This window comes from Anopheles funestus, chromosome 3RL, assembly GCF_943734845.2.
Source record: "Anopheles funestus chromosome 3RL, idAnoFuneDA-416_04, whole genome shotgun sequence".
Lineage (NCBI taxonomy): Eukaryota > Metazoa > Arthropoda > Insecta > Diptera > Culicidae > Anopheles > Anopheles funestus.
The window spans coordinates 53493554-53512288 of NC_064599.1; the positions used below are offsets into that span (position 1 = coordinate 53493554).

The 18735-nt window shown below is 42.5% G+C and overlaps 1 protein-coding gene across 11 annotated transcripts in view; it reads right to left on the reverse strand.

Moving 5' to 3' along the window:
• Window positions 1-18735, reverse strand: part of LOC125768756 (disco-interacting protein 2) — a 128864-nt gene that overhangs the window by 8976 nt on the left and 101153 nt on the right. For 2 of the 11 annotated variants that reach the window (XM_049436815.1, XM_049436822.1), the window contains 6 exons: window positions 11938-12015; window positions 8373-8714; window positions 5999-6544; window positions 2624-2752; window positions 1044-2001; window positions 17-975 (listed from right to left, as the gene is read on the reverse strand). In XM_049436815.1, the coding sequence (XP_049292772.1) occupies window positions 17-975; window positions 1044-2001; window positions 2624-2752; window positions 5999-6544; window positions 8373-8714; window positions 11938-12015 (3012 nt within the window). The remainder of the gene's footprint in view (window positions 1-16; window positions 976-1043; window positions 2002-2623; window positions 2753-5998; window positions 6545-8372; window positions 8715-11937; window positions 12016-18735) is intronic. The other 9 variants (XM_049436817.1, XM_049436823.1, XM_049436820.1 and 6 more) reach the window with 6 other exon arrangements.

Sequence of the window (18735 nt, forward strand, 5' to 3'; positions counted from 1 at the left end):
ATCCCATCAAACGTACCACTCGGCATAACCTGTCCACAGTCTTGCAACGTAAGTGACGTAAGCGAATCTTCACTATCAACCCGTACCACACCATGGGATAATGCGGACATCGATAGAACGCCACGACCGGTTGCCGACTGGTTGTAGCCACCGGCTGCCGATCGTCCTGGTCGGCGCAGCGACACAGTAAACACTTCCGAGCTGCTTGCACACGGACATATTGCATCCGGTCGGAGACCCTTCGATTGGAACACGCTCAGGAACTGATCGCAGCTGGACAGTGACCAAGGATTGGCACCGTCTGCTACCAGCAGCATCCGAAGTGACGAAAGGGAAATCTCCTTGTGATCCTTAGTTGCCAACAGACCCCAGTGTAGATCGCGGCTCTTTACCAAACAGCACGATGCTCTATACTTCGTGATGAGCTGCATCCATGAGGAGGGTCGTAACTTCATCAGTGCGTACGGTATAAACAGTACATGCATACCGTTTAACACGGACGTGAGAATGCTGTGCCACAGACCGACCTCACGCTTAAAATCAAGCACGCACACGATCGTCTCCCCTTCGGTGTAATGGCAGGCCATCGTTAGCGCTCGGCAATGGTTGATCATTGCTTGGCGCGTTACCGTAACGCCCATAACGCTACCCTCCTTGTCCGTCGTGTACTCAATGTACGCGTTCGAATCTTCACTAATGCGGTTGTTGTTAGTGTTAAAATCTTTCGGTACCTTCGGCAAATGTTCCGTCACAAACCAGTGCAGTCGTGGCCAGCCCTTCAACTTGGCTACCTCACCAGTCGATGACTTTGGTAGTCCCTTCAGACATGCTTCGGAGGTGAGTGCGACGTGTACACCGCATGAGCTGAGCAAAAATCCAACTTGCTGCGGGGGTGAGTCCGAGCTCGATAGGGGCAGTTCGATCGGTAGTGGAACGAGCCCACGGAACATACAACCGTACCAAGCGGTGAGGAAGCTACAAAAAAACAGACAAAGCACGTTTAAAAAAGTATGAAAATAAAAAGCTTACATCGTCGTACTTACTTCAGTGGATCACTGTTCGGGTAGACCAGCGCAACACGATCGCCCGGTTTGAGAGATACTTGTTCCGGTCCCTTGCTGAAGACCTTCGTGGAGAGAGCGTAGGCAATTTTTTGCGCACGAGATAGCAGCTTGCCATAGGTAAGCGTTGTTGTCATTTTCCCGTTTGGATCCAGCACAGTCGCCATCGGTGCCTTGAACGAGCTCGTACCGTACCGTTGCAGGGCAGCTTCCAGCGTACGCGGCAAACCCGAAGGGACGATCAGCTGTTCGCCCTGAACCGGTGTCATCACACTACCTTCCGGTTTCGGTGCATTCGGATCTTTCGGATTGGCGGCAATTTCCAGCTCGATATCATTGTCCTCGTAAAACTCGGGCAGTGGTCGCCGCTTGGGACGTTTCAATGTGTTTAGCAGCTGCTGAATCTTGGCCGACACCTTCCATCGGCCGGCAGTGCTCGTGTCGCCCGGTTCTTGATTCGCCAGATTTACGTATCGCGTCACACGATCTGCACCGCGCCGCGTATTGGCACTGAACTGTGTGATGTCCGGTGCAGCGTACGGTGTGCGCTGGTGTGGTTGGAAATCGTTCAGATCCGTAATGTCGTAACCAGTCGGTTTGTTCTGATATTGGTGATTGCGGTGCACGGCTGGCGGTGAACCGGCACTCGACGTATCGGACAGTGTCGCGTGCTGTGTATTCGCTGGCTGCGTTGGAATCGTTTGAGGCGGTCGCCGGTCCAGGTGGGTTTGCTGCTGCGATCCGTGCTGCGACGATTGCTTTTGCGGCGGCTGCGGCAGAGGTTGGGGCTGCGAATGGTGATGGTCCCGGGACGAGGGCAGCTTCATCGGTTCCCGTGTGAGTATGTGATCACGGGGTAGATTGTAGTTGTCCCGATCCGGTGTAGAAATTCTTCCCAGCAAACCTTCCTCCGGTATGGATTCATCTTCCGTACTGGAGTCTAAAACAAAAGATCATTAAATGAACAAGACAGCAATACGATTAGTGACCAAGAAAATGCTGAATTAATAAATTAAACAAAAAGCACGTCCAAAGCAGGCATTTTAAAATATCTCCGTACACGTCTATTAACACGGTTACATCTCTGTTGGCGATTGATATAATAGTATAAGAAAAACAAATGTTCCAAATTACAAATTGATTAACCAAATTGTATTGTCTACATTTAGGCGCAAACGGAACTACGGAACGGAAACGTAAATTATTCGATTTTAAACAAGCGTACCCACTTGGTTCTAAAACTGTAATATGGGAAAAAGACTCAACACAGTACAAAAGATGATCATGATGATCAGCGACAGGTTGTTTAATGAATTTTGGGTAGGAAACTATATAAAGTATCCACTGTGAATAAATATGTAACGCAGGTTTCGTGCAATGGATGGGAGCCAATTAAGCATGAATGAACATATTTGAGTTTTTTTCTCTTCGTTTCCAAAGCCTGTGCAGTTTATCAAACGTTGGAGCGATTTGCAGTGGTGTCGGACCTGCCCTACAGTAAGCGTTTTGCCTGTGAGTGATAATGTATGTATGTATACCGTAGGTTGGCCGGGAGCATTTACCTGAATCGTCATGATCGCGCTCAGGACTGCGGTTAAGCACCGAGCTTCGTTTGGATGGCATTGGCAAGCTAGGTTTGGGGCGATTTTTTAGTGCAGCTAATGCTTGTTGTACCGCTTCCTGGCGTACTTCTGTGTGAATGATTCGAAATGGAATCCAGTATCGGTACCGGTTGGCGTGTTTAGTTGTTGTTTGGTGTGTTTGGTGTCACAGCCGAACGCACAGTGAGTTTGTGTGTGCGTGCGTGCGTGCGTGTTTGTGTATGTGTCAAGCCGCATATGATTGTGTCCGCATTGTGATGATACCGTTGGAAGTTGATACAGACGGTACACATTTGTAGCATGTATTTAGGCGCAATTGGAATCCGATGGTAAGCAGCGATGAGGATGATGGTTACAAGGATGATGAAGACATGATGGCGATCATGATGATAGTGATGATGACGGGGCCACAATACGATTTGCACGTACACGAACGGGATGCAGCATAACAAAGAGCAGGAGAGGGAGAGAGAGAGAGAGAAAGAGAAAAAGAGCAAACAAAAAATGGAAACAATGTAAAAACGGAATTTGATCATTCAGCAAACGCTTGATCCGGAGACATTGCGGAAAGATACATTATTTTTTATTGGAGTTTACGATGAGAAAATGAAACCGAAATCTTATTGCTCTGAGTTAGTCATGTTTTAAGTTTGACATGTCCGCTGAAAAGGGTTGTCACTACCGCATCTTCAAACACATCACATTAATCCACCAACAAAACCATACGAATGGTCGCGTGTCTTTCATTCAAACTCGCGTGTCAAGGATTTACCTGTCCGCTGGGATAATTGATCAACCGACGATTAAAATGGAGATAGGTTTGCTACAACAAGACTACTAAAAAGTTCCACGATGAAGATGTTTTAACTGAAGCATTTTTTTGTACGAAGGGGGTCCTACGACTTGTGTAGTTAATTAATCAAATATAATTTTTCGATTACCTAAACTTATTCGTCTTCATTCATAGTTGGATAATCGAAGCGCAGGTTGGAGCGCGGTCCTGAAGGGATTTTGTTTTGAAACCTAATCTACGAAAATCTGCTCCGGGGCTTAGGCACTACGCAGTAATTGAGTTTTTTTTAGGAAAAGAATTTCTCATGATCACAATCAACGTGCGATAACAAAGTGTTCACTTCAGAACTATCCTGAAGACAACAGGCGACCCTTTTTGGGTGATGTTTTAATCGAATAACCAATGGTGAGTTATGTACGTCGCCTGTTAAATATCGTCGCCCACCACATTAAGATCTAAGGTTTCCAGGGGATAACTTTCCCAAAAATTAAATATGATTTTTAAATTCGTTAATAAATTACTCTGCTCAAACTAAGTGACATATCATGGTGAATACTACTGCTAATATCGAGCCAGCTGTTGTTGAGGTTACATCCCATGTAAGGATACTGACGGAACCTGTTTTACACATCAGCGAAACAAAACAATTCACATGTATACTGTATCTCCATTGCTTTCGGTTTGCTAATCACCTTTGCAAAGAATTTTTTTAAGAGTTTTGCGTAGGTTTTCTTAAATGGTAGAATCCTAAGATGAAGCAAGTTCCTAAGACTGGGGTATCAGGTGCCTTCACCCACGATTGAAGCGGTTTCGTTCAATGCTTGCCTCAAAGCTCGAACCAGCTGGTACGCTGATGAACTTGATCGTCAGTTGTCAATCAATCCCAGGACACGTAATGACTCGTACAACGACTCACCGACGGTGCTAACACACGATGGTCGAGATGCTGTTAGTAGTGCAGGTTAAAGACGCTTGAGGAAAGGTTCAATCAACGCGCCCGTCTCTGACGTACGGATCATTGGTGTCCGTTCGCTTTCCTAGTGATGGATCTGTTCAATCGAACGTGTTAAGTCTCTAAGCACCCCCGCTTCCCACATATCGTGTCGTCCAAGTTGAACGACTTCACAACCCCGTTAGGGAATGGATTAAATGGAACTAAACGACTAATAGTGACTACAACAAAAAAAAAGAAAAATGTACGCTTCAAATTAACTTTCATGCAGCTAGGCGTTGTATACGTAACATGCAAAACGAATTGAACCATTTACAAAATGCACTGAGCGTCACAAACATGCACAATTTCTCTTAGGCTTTTATTTTTTGTTTGTTGGCGGTGCGGTGCACTCATTAACGAATAATTGACGAGTGGAATAAGATCTTTCATGCGATCGATAGGGCACGGCACACACGCCATGTTAGTGTAAATTGTGGAGATTCTTGACCAACAACTCCCACAACGTCTCGACGGGAATATTTGGCGTTTCAGTTTGAGCAGTGGAGTATTGCTGCAATACAGCCGCTTCGTACGGTTCACTATCAATCAAACGTAGGAGTTGTTTGAAGCTGTACGAGTAGAAACAAGCACTTTTTGTGCTTGACGGTTTAAAGTTGTAACGATTCCACAACCCACTACAAATGATCCAGAGCTCTATAGAGCCTGAAGTTAACGTTATCGACGTAACATACACACCGGCTAAATGGCTAACAAGCATACGAAACATAACATTAACGATGTTGTAGCACCTTTCGAGGGCTTGGAAGACGGCCAGCTGTTGGGAGAGTGCGGAGTTTGATGCCTTTTGAAAAGGTAATAAAAATTATAGATCACACCTCGACGCTAAAAACACGCACTGCAGCACCCTCGTTACTCGTGGAGTGCTGCCGTGTGAACAATCGTTCACAACCGAAGACAGCAAAGTTGATGAGTGTTATTACGTCAAGGAGCTTTGGTCAGCATCGAAAATGATCCTGCCAATTTGCACTGTGAATGAATCTTTGCAGCGAAATTCTGTTATGACGATATGAGAAACTTTAAAAATTTGTTAATCTCCAAGGATTCTTTTAGGTAATTTATCCAATTATATCCCTCCAGAGATCAAGGGTCTGTAAAGACCAAATTTTAAAGCATTTACGAATATCACAAAGTGCTTTTCTCTGTCTAGTCACGATTTAAATGATTGTCCACATGAACGATTATCTTCTCCAAAAATACATAACAGATTACACACATGTTTTTGCTTTACATTCTTCACGATAACCATTTACAATAAGGAAGCAAATGCTATTAAATAATGAATGTTAGTAGGATCAGATTAGTGAATAGTTGAAGAAAAGTAGAAAAATAGAATAGAAAGGTACGGTACGGTATGAAGTAGAAAAAGAGACCACACCAAACTTCCAAAACAATAAAGAAATAGCTTGCAAGTGAGTGATTTTTGAAAGAGGATTTTAAGAAGGATTGTTATCCTGCACATTTCGCAGCACGCCGGTTCACCAGGATTGGGACAAAAGGAAGCAAATACAGTCGGATGCAAATAATTTACCACTGGTGTAGCGACTCTCGTGCCGTCCGATTCTTCTATTATTTCTACTATTCTTGCCATCAGCCGCTCCACCATTCGACGGATTATTACTTGTCCGATCCGTTTCAGCTTCCGGCGGCGGTTGTACGCCCACCGTTGGCTCGGGATACGCTTTCGGGCGCATTATCACAGCAGAGTCCGGTGCGGCAACGATCGGCGGCTGCGGAGAGATGCGCATCGCCTTGAACAGTGCGTCGGCGGCGGCCGCAACCAGTGCACTCGAGTACAGTCCGGGTTGTTGTGGGGGGGCGTGCTGCACTCCACCCAACGATGGCACAACATTGTTGGTTACGGTGGTCGTTTGTTGTCGATCCTTGCTGGTGTGATCAGACTGGATGCCGCCGATTCCACCACCCGAGGAAGTGGAACCGGAGGAAGTGGTTGTCGAGAGCAGTGCCTGACGTTGTCGTAGAAGATGCTGGTGCTGATGCACCGGGATGCCCGAACTTGGTGCAATCGCTGGCCGAAGCACTTCTTCTGGCTGAAGCACATCGGGTCGTCCCGTTGCTATGGGCCGAAGTTGTTTTTGATCACCATGGTGCCAAAGCGTGGATGAGCGTGCATAGAGATGTGTAGTGTGTTGTCCCATAAGATGAAGACGATACAGGGTGGATATTGTGTGTTTGTGTGGGTGCGCGATCGGTGCAGTGTGATTGTAGTTTTGTTTTGTTTTTAATTTATAATTCACCACGAAGCATTAAGATAGAGAGTGTGATGTACAAAACACAACAAAACACATGTGACAAATGGAACACCACACAGCGCATGCACGACAGTATAACCAGAAGAGAAAAAGAAACAAAAATATGAAAGAAAACAAAACACACGTTAGAATTAAAACTTAACAAAATAATACAGAATCTGTGGAAAAGTGTATGATTTTTTGTTTAAAAAAATTCCTAGAATACTTATGTCTAAAAGTTTTTTATCGTATTTTGTGTACAAGAACAACGCATGCTTTACATTTATCAGTATACATCTACGTCTGTTAGACTCTAGGCAACATACGTATTATAAACGGGAATAAAAATAAACCAACCCCAACAACAAGTACACGAAATTAATGTAAATTTATTCTAACGTTCCTAGCGCCACCACTGATCTTCTCGGAGGTGAATAAATGAGCCACATCAATCAATAGAACTAATGGACCAATGAAACCCCTACGCGGACGCACGAAAGAAATCAATGTTAGTGAACTTCGCCAAACATGGTCACAATTAGTGCGAAAGATTTATGCGCTATAGCCTCAAGAGTCTTTAGCGCAAACGATCAAAATTTATAACTTTAAAAAGCAAAATACTTTATGTACAATATTTGGTAAGATTTAACCTCGTCTCTTAAAGAATTCGCGGTAGGATACATCTTACAAAATCGTCTCATTCGAAGAAAACAGGCTAGTTTGGGTTTCCTGGCATTGTTCAAGGACGGTGTTGAATGTATAAAAAAACAGGAACGGAACAACATGGTTTGCCCCAAAAACACACAAAAAAGATTAAACCATCTAACTGGTACTGGAAGATCATCATCATCTGCCACGCAATTTAGTTAAGGTAGGCAATTACCGCTAGGGTCGTTGCAATCCTATCCTACACGTGACGCTTCGCGTCTATTTCTCTCCGAAATTGGAAACGAAACTCAAGCTACATAAAAAGCGAAATATATACACACAGCAACAACATAAACACCGCTACAGGCTACAATCATAAACGGAACTAAAAATCTAACCAAAAAGAAAATCAAAACAATGGGGATAAAACGGACTAACTCCGGGTTTTGAGGGAATGACTTTGAAAAGAAACTCGTTAACGAGAAGCTACTCCTGCAGATGCGCTTAGAGTTGTGGCGCGGTTCATCCCAAAAATTTCTACTTTCGGCAAACATTCGATTAGTTTTGTCTGAGCTAAAGGGTGCTTAGAAAGGGTTTGGAAGAATTGAACCGCAGATCGAATGAAAGACCATTCCTAGGTACGATTTATGATGAAGATTTGGTTTGGCTGTGGATTTTGGTTGCCGGCCTACCACGAGGTAACTCGCTAACGGGATGGATTCTACAGCGCCGTTAGGGGTTTTTGATGCGGATAGTTAAACGAACATTATGACACACAGTCAAACGTGATCGGTTATGGTAATCGTACAGAGAACTGGGAAATACTGGCAAATTAAGCAGAGCTTGCGGATAGCTTGGGTATGTACAGACCCACTACAGGGACTAGGTGACTTGTCTAGTGGTTGCATTAAAAAAAAATTGCTGCTGCTGCTGTAGCAGTGAACCTGCGGTCCTATCTGACCGGTATTAAAACTACGCAGCGTGCTTACTGTATCGTTCTCTAACCTGAGTGATAGCGCTTCTCGTTGTGCGTTACTTTGCGTTGCGTACTGCGACGCGTGCGATTCTGTTGCAATTGCTGCTGCTCCCGTTGCTGATGCGATGAGGAATGATGATGGCCACCGCCACTGCCACTACCGGAACGATCATTTCTATCTCTACTCCCACCACCACCACCACCACCGACCCCACCTCCACCTCCTCCTCCACCGCCGCTGCCCGAGGAGGCAAAGATGTTCTGCTTCTGTTGTGATGCTGGATGATGAAGATGTGACTGGATGTCATTGACGTAACCGGGGTTATTTCCGACCCCACTGCCACCTCCTACACCACCACCAGCGCCACTGCCTATGGTTAGAAGTTAGTAATTAGGATGAAACAAGCACACGTACACACACACACACTCACACATATATGTACAACCCAACACCTTTAATACTTTCCCACGACACAGAAATCTACCGGTGCATCCTAAATGCACGATCGCCTACAAGCACTACTTCCAAACTCTAAAAAAACCCCGACATGCATTACCGGCCCAAAACAACTCCTTTAAATCTTCTGCGCATGTTATGATACATTATCGATACACACCATTTAAGTTTCTTTCTTTTGTAAAATATGAAAAAAATCGTAAAAAAAGGCTCTATGTTTGGTTTGCTCACGAGCGGATCCGTGGCTTGACGGAGGATATCACTTCCGAGCTTGGCAATTTTCCACTTTCTTACACCTAATAGCTGCGCGATACGATCATTTAAGCATGTGGGGAAGTGTTGAAAAATGAAGTCTTTTCGTCCATGCTGTTATAAACAACCGTCTATTGGATCGTTTGTCGGTGTAACGAATCGAAAGCATAGTACGAGCGGATAAAGTGCCACTAGCGGCACTTCAGAAGATTTAGTTCGGGCACATTACTTTCTGTTTGCTGGTAGGTAAGGTGTAGCGGTTGGGTTTATGCAAAAGCAATGTTTGTATTTTTGTTGTAATTTATTCAATTCATCTGCCAATTTAGTGCGGGTTTTTTTATAAAAGAAGAGAAATCGGACAGTATTTTATTTTTTAATTACATTAACAACAGCAATTCAAAGCATCTTCGAAAAATTTGACATTTACTCGGCTTGAAATATATCTCATTCCATATGATTAATGATCAAATAACTTTTATCACGCTCTGTGACTTTATAACACTATAAATCCGTTAGCGTGTAACGTCACAAGGGCGCTTAAGACACGTGATAAACAAGATTGGGGTGTAAAAAATTAGGCGCCAAAATCAATACAAACGCAATCCACACGTTACACGAGTCGCACGATAGCCGAGAAACCCAAAAACCGTGGCATTGCTATTAGTCAACATTTGCTGCTTCTGATTGTCATTTGTTCATCCCGATTGCCACTCGACCTAGGAAGGAAGTCATAAGCAACCGCGCTGCATTCATAACAATCGTTTCCTCAATCATGTTTGTCTTTTCGTTTGGTTTATTTTTTCTTCTATTTCTACGGTCACAAAAACAAGTTGCGTGACTAGTGGTCTTCCTCTTCAGCAAGAGGAAAGGATGACGTGGTCGTCACCGGAGCACGGGTACCACTTCCTCGTGAAACCACACATGGTGCCGCAGATGGATGGTGCCATTAAACACGAATCGAACTGTGGCAGCTAAATATCAACCAGAAATGAAAGGAAAGGAAGTCACTTTCGGCACCACGCAACACGATCGTCTGCATTCCGACCTGTCTCCACCGGGTACAGTTAGTTCTGGAAGCGATCATCAATTCTAATCAAGACCTCCGATGGAAATACATATACTGCGAGCAAGTTGTACGAAACCGAAACACTCTTTGGTTTTTTGTATTTCTAGTCTTTAGCAGCCACAAACACGCATATATCTACAATACGTTCACTTTGACCTAAGACATTCAGCCATTTAAATGGCAGCTGGAGAAAGGTGTGTTATGCTTATTGCACTACGTCCAGTAACCAGTGACTACAATTTTTTAGTCGTCTCATCGTACTTTTTTTAGCGTTTGCAAACGACAATTAATTTCTGAACATAACTAGCTAATGATAACTCATATGTTACGATTGTTGTATGTAATGAAGGATGATGTAAATATTTTACAGTATTTTGCATGTCTGAAATATAATTCAGAATAGCATCAGGATTCGAAATATCAGAGTAAAACTACGAAAATAAATGTCAACAATGCTATTCACAATGTATAAGATATCTTTTCCAGATATAAAATCTGATGATTTTCAACAATTTCAACATTATCTGTGGCTTAGGACGTAGTTTTTGACAAGTTACAAGATTTGAGAATTTTTAAAGATGATCAATAAGGTCAATGCCAACATATCTACACCGTATTCACTTCCATCTTTCTTTTTAGTGACACCACAGCTCATAGTATAGAATTTAAAGTAAATCATACCAATTGTAATCAAAAAAGGTCGGCAGAAAAAAATCTTTGAAAAAGTTTAACATAGAATAAGTCGGAAAAATATTTCTTGATCTGCGATAGATTATTATGCATATAAAAAACTTACAAAATCAAATGTATGGGAAAAGGTGCAAATATTGGAGTGAGAAAAAAGTAATGTTGTCATTTAATTTTAACCTACAAACCCTTATGATTGTCCTCCCGGGGAAGCGAACATCGGGCAAAGTATACGGATTTATAATTCCGTTCCGTCGACCAGCGGATTAAATGTTCAAAGGGGCGCGATTGAGTGAATCCTCAACAAGTATGCTGTCTGTGGCATTTGGCTACCTCTGTCTGTCTGTCTGTCCGGGTGTGTGAGTAATTGTTTCGCAAAACTCTATGTGCCGCGCCACCATAAATCAGTATTATCCCGTACAAGTACAAAATTATCAAATACACTGTCAACACACGATGCATTCCGCGGAAGGCTTAGACATTACTGCTACGTCTTCCGCATGTGTCGGCACGCATCTAACGAAGGGCCAGGTGATCATAAGGTCAGCGGTAGGCTGTTAAGAGCAATGGCGCAGCATACAGAAACAGAAACACAACATTCTTGCGACATTAAGTCATTAGTTGTTATCGCTATCTATTGGTATTAACTGCATTTTCAGATTGAAAAAAAAAAACCATTACGCAGTGTGAGAAAGTGGAAAAAATTGCCTGCAATCATTTATGCTCGTAAAACTTTTTTTTATTTTAAATTATTTAAATATTAACTGAAAGAATTTATTTACTAAAAAGATTTTCTTTTTTCAAATCGTCTTAAATGGCTTGATAAAACATCCTTCCCGTTGTTTGATTAATGGTGCCTTCAGGAGAACCACTAAAAGTGATCTGGCTTTATGAATTGCCATGTTTTGTCAGCGCTAATTGACGCTATTTAAACATTCTCCCACACACGTGCGTGTGTTAAAAAATGTAGCTAGTAAATCATACCATCTCACCGGGTGGTACATAAGCTTCACATTTTCGTTTTCGCTTACATTATTATTATTGGGTTATTACTAAAGCGGAAGAATTTATTGTCTGTCATCTAACCATTATTTGAAGTTGGGAAAGAGCGGTACGCGCGAAGGTTACTTACCGTGCTGCACATTTTTGGACAGGTATGGCTGCAAGAGTCTTGTTCGCTTCTTTTCGTATCCTTTTTGAGTGATGTCGCCTGTAAGAAGACAAAGTGTGAGGGTGGAACATAAATATCGTTGTGTAACAAGAGTAGTTTAAAAATGAAAAATAAATGCAGTTTAACACCGTCTGTTACCTGTATCATGATTGTTGTAACTTTCATGGCTATTTTTAAATAAAAAAAAATAAAATAAAAAGCTTTCACATCTAACCTTGCATGAAGTGCATCAAGAATCAATCAGGAGCACCCCAATCAACCTGTCTTTCACGTGTTCCAAATTCTACGAAACATATAATCAAATCTTTACAAAATCTGATGCTCTAAAGATACAAATTATAACCCCGAAACAGTGAATGGGGAAACCTTGCCAAAATTGGGGATGCTCCATCCGACATCCCTTTTCATCACTAGCTTAAGTTAGCTACAGTAACCTTCGAACACATACTTCTTTGCAACAAATAATACTACGTCTCGCCACGGCAGAGCACAACCATTAGTCCGTGGACAACATTACCCTACCCTAGGTCCATAAAGCATAACGCTGCACTTCACTTATTAGCTATATTTCTCTGTTGAGTGCCATCCCCGACAAGGCAAAACCAATAATGGTTTGAACGAGTACGGATGCAGCGTTGTGCGCGATGTGCGAGAAAGCGCAACTTCTCATCTGTACGTGTGGGCCAACTTGCGAAAATTGATCGAATAATGCTCCGCATGCTAATTGGAGCATTCGTTCGCGGCAAAAGGGGCAGCTGCGAAACAATCGCACCAAACGGCGGCCGACTTCTGATCGGAATCATCTCCCACAGTCGGATGCTTTCGAAAGTGGGCAAAGTACTGAAGGTTAGTACTTGAGCACACCACATACATAGTGAAGATTTGTTACGTTTTCCTTCCCCTACGCAATGGGATTGAGCTATCAATCTTGGGCATATTGTGGGAACGATTGGGTAGTCGGACACAACGGGAATTCGGAGGCAACTCAGGTAGTCATGTTCCGGACCCGATGGAAGTTGATTTCTAATTTCCACGCTAAATTTGACCACTATTTCCGTTCGTCATTTAAGCTGCACGTCCGCAAGCGCAGATGGGATGTTTTTTTGTACGGTTAGTTATACCGATGTTAGCTACCATGTGAAGACATACGGAACATACTTACTCCAATTTTAACTAAGCTGCCCTGCTAAACTGGATTTGTGTACTGCTGCAAGCTGATACTTTTTTATTTGAGACTGTGTACTCAGCTTTACGGATACCAGCTTTTGGGGGCAAAACCGAGAAAACCGTAGACTTGTTTTTTTAAAATCAATTTTAAGATGCAACCCAAACCGATCTACTTTCCAAACGTTCATGGCCAGAGATCGAGATCAAGATTCTCGGTACGGGAGGTGAACAATAATTTGCAACTCATTGCGCTGGTCACCGCACCGCAGAGGTTACTTACCACTGACTAACGGGTGTTGTGGATGCTACTGTTTGAGAGTTACTTACACTCTTTCCAAACTTCACCTTCTAGTGCTGCCTGACCGGCAATTCATTCTTCGCTACGGCAGTGAAGAACCTTGATTAAAGTCCACAAATTATTAATTTTTGTACGAAGGTGCTCTTTACTCGTTAGCCATCCTCAAACGGGCATCTTCGAAGTCTTGAGACAATGTTCGCTCATCGATCATCGAGCAACCCACAACATGTAGGCTGTAGGAAGGCTAACCAAAGGTAACCTTGACTTAAAAGGCTACAAAATTGCGGTACAAAAAACCCGTCCGTCGTCTAGCCACTGGGTTTCAATGCATCGACAAAAAAGTGGAAGTCTATAAGGTACTACATCTATGCAACGGAGAGATCTCAGAGGGAGTGTTGGATGTTCTTGGATCATACCAAAGTGAAGGAACGAGGACTAGCGGACGGTAATGAGCAGGTTTATGCATAGTAAGAAGCCTCTTCTGCCGGTTTGCCACAATACCTCGAGTGTACAGAGACTGTTGCATTTATAACGGTTACGAACACCAATGTCCAGTGTCTGAACTGATCGCTGTACAACGTTGACCACCAGACAACCAGTATCTAAACGATGCGTGGATGTTGCACTATACCCCGTGGTGTTGTTCTCTAGATGCAATCATCTCTAGGGTTTCTTTTTTTTTTGTTAGTGTTGGAGAACCATCAGACGACTTCCTCGCTTGCAACCCACGCGTCCGCTTGTAATGGCGATTCTAGTGCATTGTTTTGTCATGCGAAGGGAAATTGAGATCGCACCGTTGGCTGTTTATTGGCATTTTTAATGTTCGCTAATTGCGCACCGTTTCGCACAACTTGTACTTCTCCTGCGCTCGCACCATTTGCATTCCGCTAGAGCAGCTGTAATGAAGTTGTGCGTGATGATGCCATGCACCAGCAGGTTCGGTTGGTGAAGTTGATAGCCGAGGGGCTATCCCCGAGGGTGTGAATGGGAGCGATCTCTCGTTAGAATCGGCAATCCAAAGGGGAATGGTGACTCCAATTTCACAGTACATCATGCATCTGGTTAAAAGTAGTAGGTTTTTTTTCTATGCAACCCAGCTGGAAGGAGAATCGTTCATTCTTTCGCCCGAACAATTGAAGGTTACGAGCATGCTATAAAGTACAGCATGCGGACCGGCTAATGCCGTTTTGGTTGAAATTTTTGTCTCAATGTTCAAATCCGGTCCCAGCTCATCTTGATACAATTTAATGAAGATTCTCCCGTTGCTGTGCAATGGTAATAGACATGCGAAGTGTATGTAATAAACATACATTATGGTCGACGAGCTAGCCACATCATTACCACACAATTATTCTTTCTCATTTTACATTTCTAACCACTAGTATCAGCATCAAATGGCGCCATAACATTATAAATTTACTTACTGCAAGATATCTATTATTTCCTACGAGCTAATGACGTTTACCTCGACTGCCGCTTAGAGGAGGAAGTGGCGTGAGAACACCCTCAAGGGTGTGCAAGAGATGAAATAAATGTACTAGTGAAAAATTGAGATCTTCTTCCACTCACCATTAATTTTTGTTGCCATAAGCGGCAGTGTGTGTGTGTTGTTTTTTACAAATAAGCAGAACATATTTTAGCACGTACAAAGTTGGAAAACCTTCACGGACCTTACACAGATGGCGTTATTTTTCATTGCATAATGTCCAGCGCGGAAATGAATCGTAATTCAATTTGACCGTCGTGAAACAGATGCTCAAATAAATGTTCAACCAAACATGCGCATTGCTGTAGGCGCTGGCAAGATGCGATATTTGTTTTCTAGCAGCTTATATTCAAAACTGTTGTAAATCAATAAGAATTCTAAAAAAAATATTTTTTTTTTAGTTTAAATGTAATGGTGGATATAATATTTTGGGATGATTTTGGGAAGAGGCATGATTATCCTTGTATTTTCTATTATACAAATGCTACTTCCAAAGAGAGGATGTTATAAAGTTGGTGTAAAACATTTGATTAAATTTAGTTTTTAATCATACTACAGCAGACGGATGTTCTTTCTTCTTTTAACTAAACGAAGTTTAACTTTAACTTTTTTAACTAACCCATAAACGGAATATGCTATTATTTATTTCTCCTTTCAAACTTCCTTAATCTTTTGTGCATTGAGATGATTAACGCATCTTTCTATCACATTTCGGAATTTTTCATCGAAACATTTTTATTGTTATAAAAATCAACAAATGTAACTCAATTTATACTTTCAAGATAACGCAAAAAATCTTGAGAGAAGCATTTTCATGTAATACTTCATATTGCATCCGAAAAAAGTACAAACGACTCGTTAAACGTAAGATAAGACAATATGGCAACCTATCTCATTTTCTTGTACTTCCTTCCCATGACGGCATTCGTGTTTAGCATCATTTGCCTGTTGCGGAAATGTGCAACAACACGAAACTGCACACAACTGGCATTGTGCAATGTAAACTAATTTCTTACGGCATAATTACTACCGCGTTTACTGTCGCGATGTCTTTGCTGGGAAGGTAACGTTTCCAAACAGCTGCAACACATCGCACAAGTCCCATTATTTTGTCCGGCAGTTGTCGCTCAGTTGCATCCAAAAATAATGGCGTTACGTAAGCAGCTTCCTCATGAAGCAAAAGTCAGAAGACAACTCAAATTACGCTCCGAAACTGGAGCGTACCGGGTCCAGGCCAGGTCTTCCACGCGGCAAAGGGTAATGTCCGAAGTAATCGGTTCTATCCAACCTGGGCCCTTGCGAACGCAAACTATCGACCCGAAACGAGTATTCGGGTGTGGGAAGTAGTCCAATCTTGTGCCTGCTAACTGGAAGCATTTCATCCCAAAAACCCGACACACACACACAACGTCGATTTCTGCGACATTTGAAGATCGTGTTTTTTGTGGTAGAATAATTTCGTTCATGCTATCCAAGGCGGTATAAAGTGATCTCCCACGAAAATAAGAAGTCTTCAATTTGTCGAGCGTGTCCACCATCCACGTAAGAAATACGGCTATAGTGCGCAAATCAAAGCTTAATGGTCAGAATAAAAAACCGTTACCATGAAAATCATTCAAAGATGCTAGAATCGTAGGTTCTCCAGATGTCTAGTGGCACCTGGACGTTATTACTTATTCGCGTTAGCGATTTCGGTGCCAGGGGATTTTTGATCACTTTTTTTCCTGGAGATCTTGCTACCCCTGGAGCGCTATTGCTACCCAACAAATTGACTTCGCTAGTGCGAACGGTATTTCTTCAGTTTAACTTCGACCGTTTTTTTTTCATTTCAATGCTCAGCTAAACGCTGGGAAAGCAGAAAAGTAAGGGTAAGGTTTTGTTTTGTTTTAAACCATTGGAAGCCACAGAAACTTTTGCTCAGATTATTTTTGTAGCACAGCAGTTTTGACAGTGTGACGAGCAATCAATCATCGACACCTTTCGGATACGGCTGTTGCGTTCCAGTGCGTTCCCGACAACTCGAGCATTCCATGATGCGGAACGGGCAAAATGTTTGAGACAGCGCAACACATAAGCCTTCTTGTCGACATGCAAATACAACTCCTCCATAGCGCAAAATGACTCCTGGTGGGAGAGAAATTATGGCAGGACAAGAATTATATCCAGTTCAATTCATTTGCGACCCGGATCGGAAACGACTCGGACCATTCTGCCGTGGATCGTTGCGAAAGACGTGCGTCACACGTACACGCCGGGGGAAAAGGCGAAGTTTTCACGCGCAGCAATGGTAAAGGTGGTTAGGTCGAATAGTTTATGATGATTCACCGTAACGGCAATATGTTTTCTTATACGCTATCTCCATCTATGGCACCACATGTGTTGAAGTTGGTTGTGGATCTAAATTCATAAATTGTGGCACTCCTTTCGCGAAGAATTCATCAACGTTTGCAACCCGCAAGGGTGGGTGCACGAAGCGAATAGAATAAACTTTAGTAACTCATGGGTAGGATTCGTTCACATTTCTTATACATAATCGATACGGAATATGGTAAAAAGTTTAATCCATATTAAACGCTGGAACACTCCCAAACGCCCTCACTAACGAAGATGCTAATACGATGCGATTTTGTGGATTTTGAAATTTTATTATTGAATCGATTGATTTGCATGCATTACGGATAGCAGCGGCCGGATAGTACCGTAATGAATGGAATTATTCTTTTGACATGAGTTTGATATGATACTACAAGATAAGTAAAAACAAAATAAATGGAATGATGGCCGGAAACGAGACGATATTTTAATATCTGGCCGTGCTTCATCACCTAAAGCAAAGAACATGCCTTTCTGGAATCGCAAAAGATGTGGATACAAGCACTCTGATAGGTTTATGGACCGTAAAAAAAACATACATACACATAAGCTCTATAACAAACCATCGCAGTGCAAGCCCTCGGGCAATAGCAACGGGTGACCAAGCTGTACTGTCTTACACCCACGATTCCTTCAACATCGTTCCTGCATAGGCGGAACGGTTCCGAACGTAATGTACTGCTTCTGCATCACATCTGGATCTGGTGGGAGCAAGCATGATGATGTTTGGCTAGACTGCGGACTTGCGCCATTGACCTTGACTAACGACGATCGGTGCGCTTGGTGGAAACGATCGGATTAACACAAATGTGATCAAATGTGGTGTGAATAAAGAAATAGTTTATGGGAAGTGTCACTTCAAGCAACGGTGTATGTGGACTTTTTTCGGGGTAAAATCGAAAGAGGCTCAACGAACCCAAATGTTGCACATTCAACAAAGAATTGTGGCTTAAAAGGTTAGTTTCATAAGAATATATTATGAAAGCGAAAGGTTTTGCTATGCACCACTATGAGAAGGAGATCTTATAAATGGCTTATTTCCTTAATGACGGTACTATAACCCCTGTTTTAGTAGCATTTCTAAATATACAGTATCTAGCTATATAATCCTGAGTCCACCACGTTTCTTTATCCGTTGTCAGGTGATACTCTCACAACCAAACATCTTTCCAAACCGTCACCTAATTTCCTCACTGCATTAGGGTTTTACACCTTTGAGGGTCTTCTAACACGTAGTAAATGAGACCTGGAAACCTAGGTTCTTGGTGAACTTATCTGCTAAAAACAATCAATTTTACAAGGTCTCTGAAACTTGCGAAAGATATGATGTTGAGCCATTTTAAAATCGAGAATCGGAAGCAAATTTGAAGAACGATAATATGTTATTAAAGTGTGATTGTCCGCTCCAGAAACTTCTCTGATTTATTTGTCTACT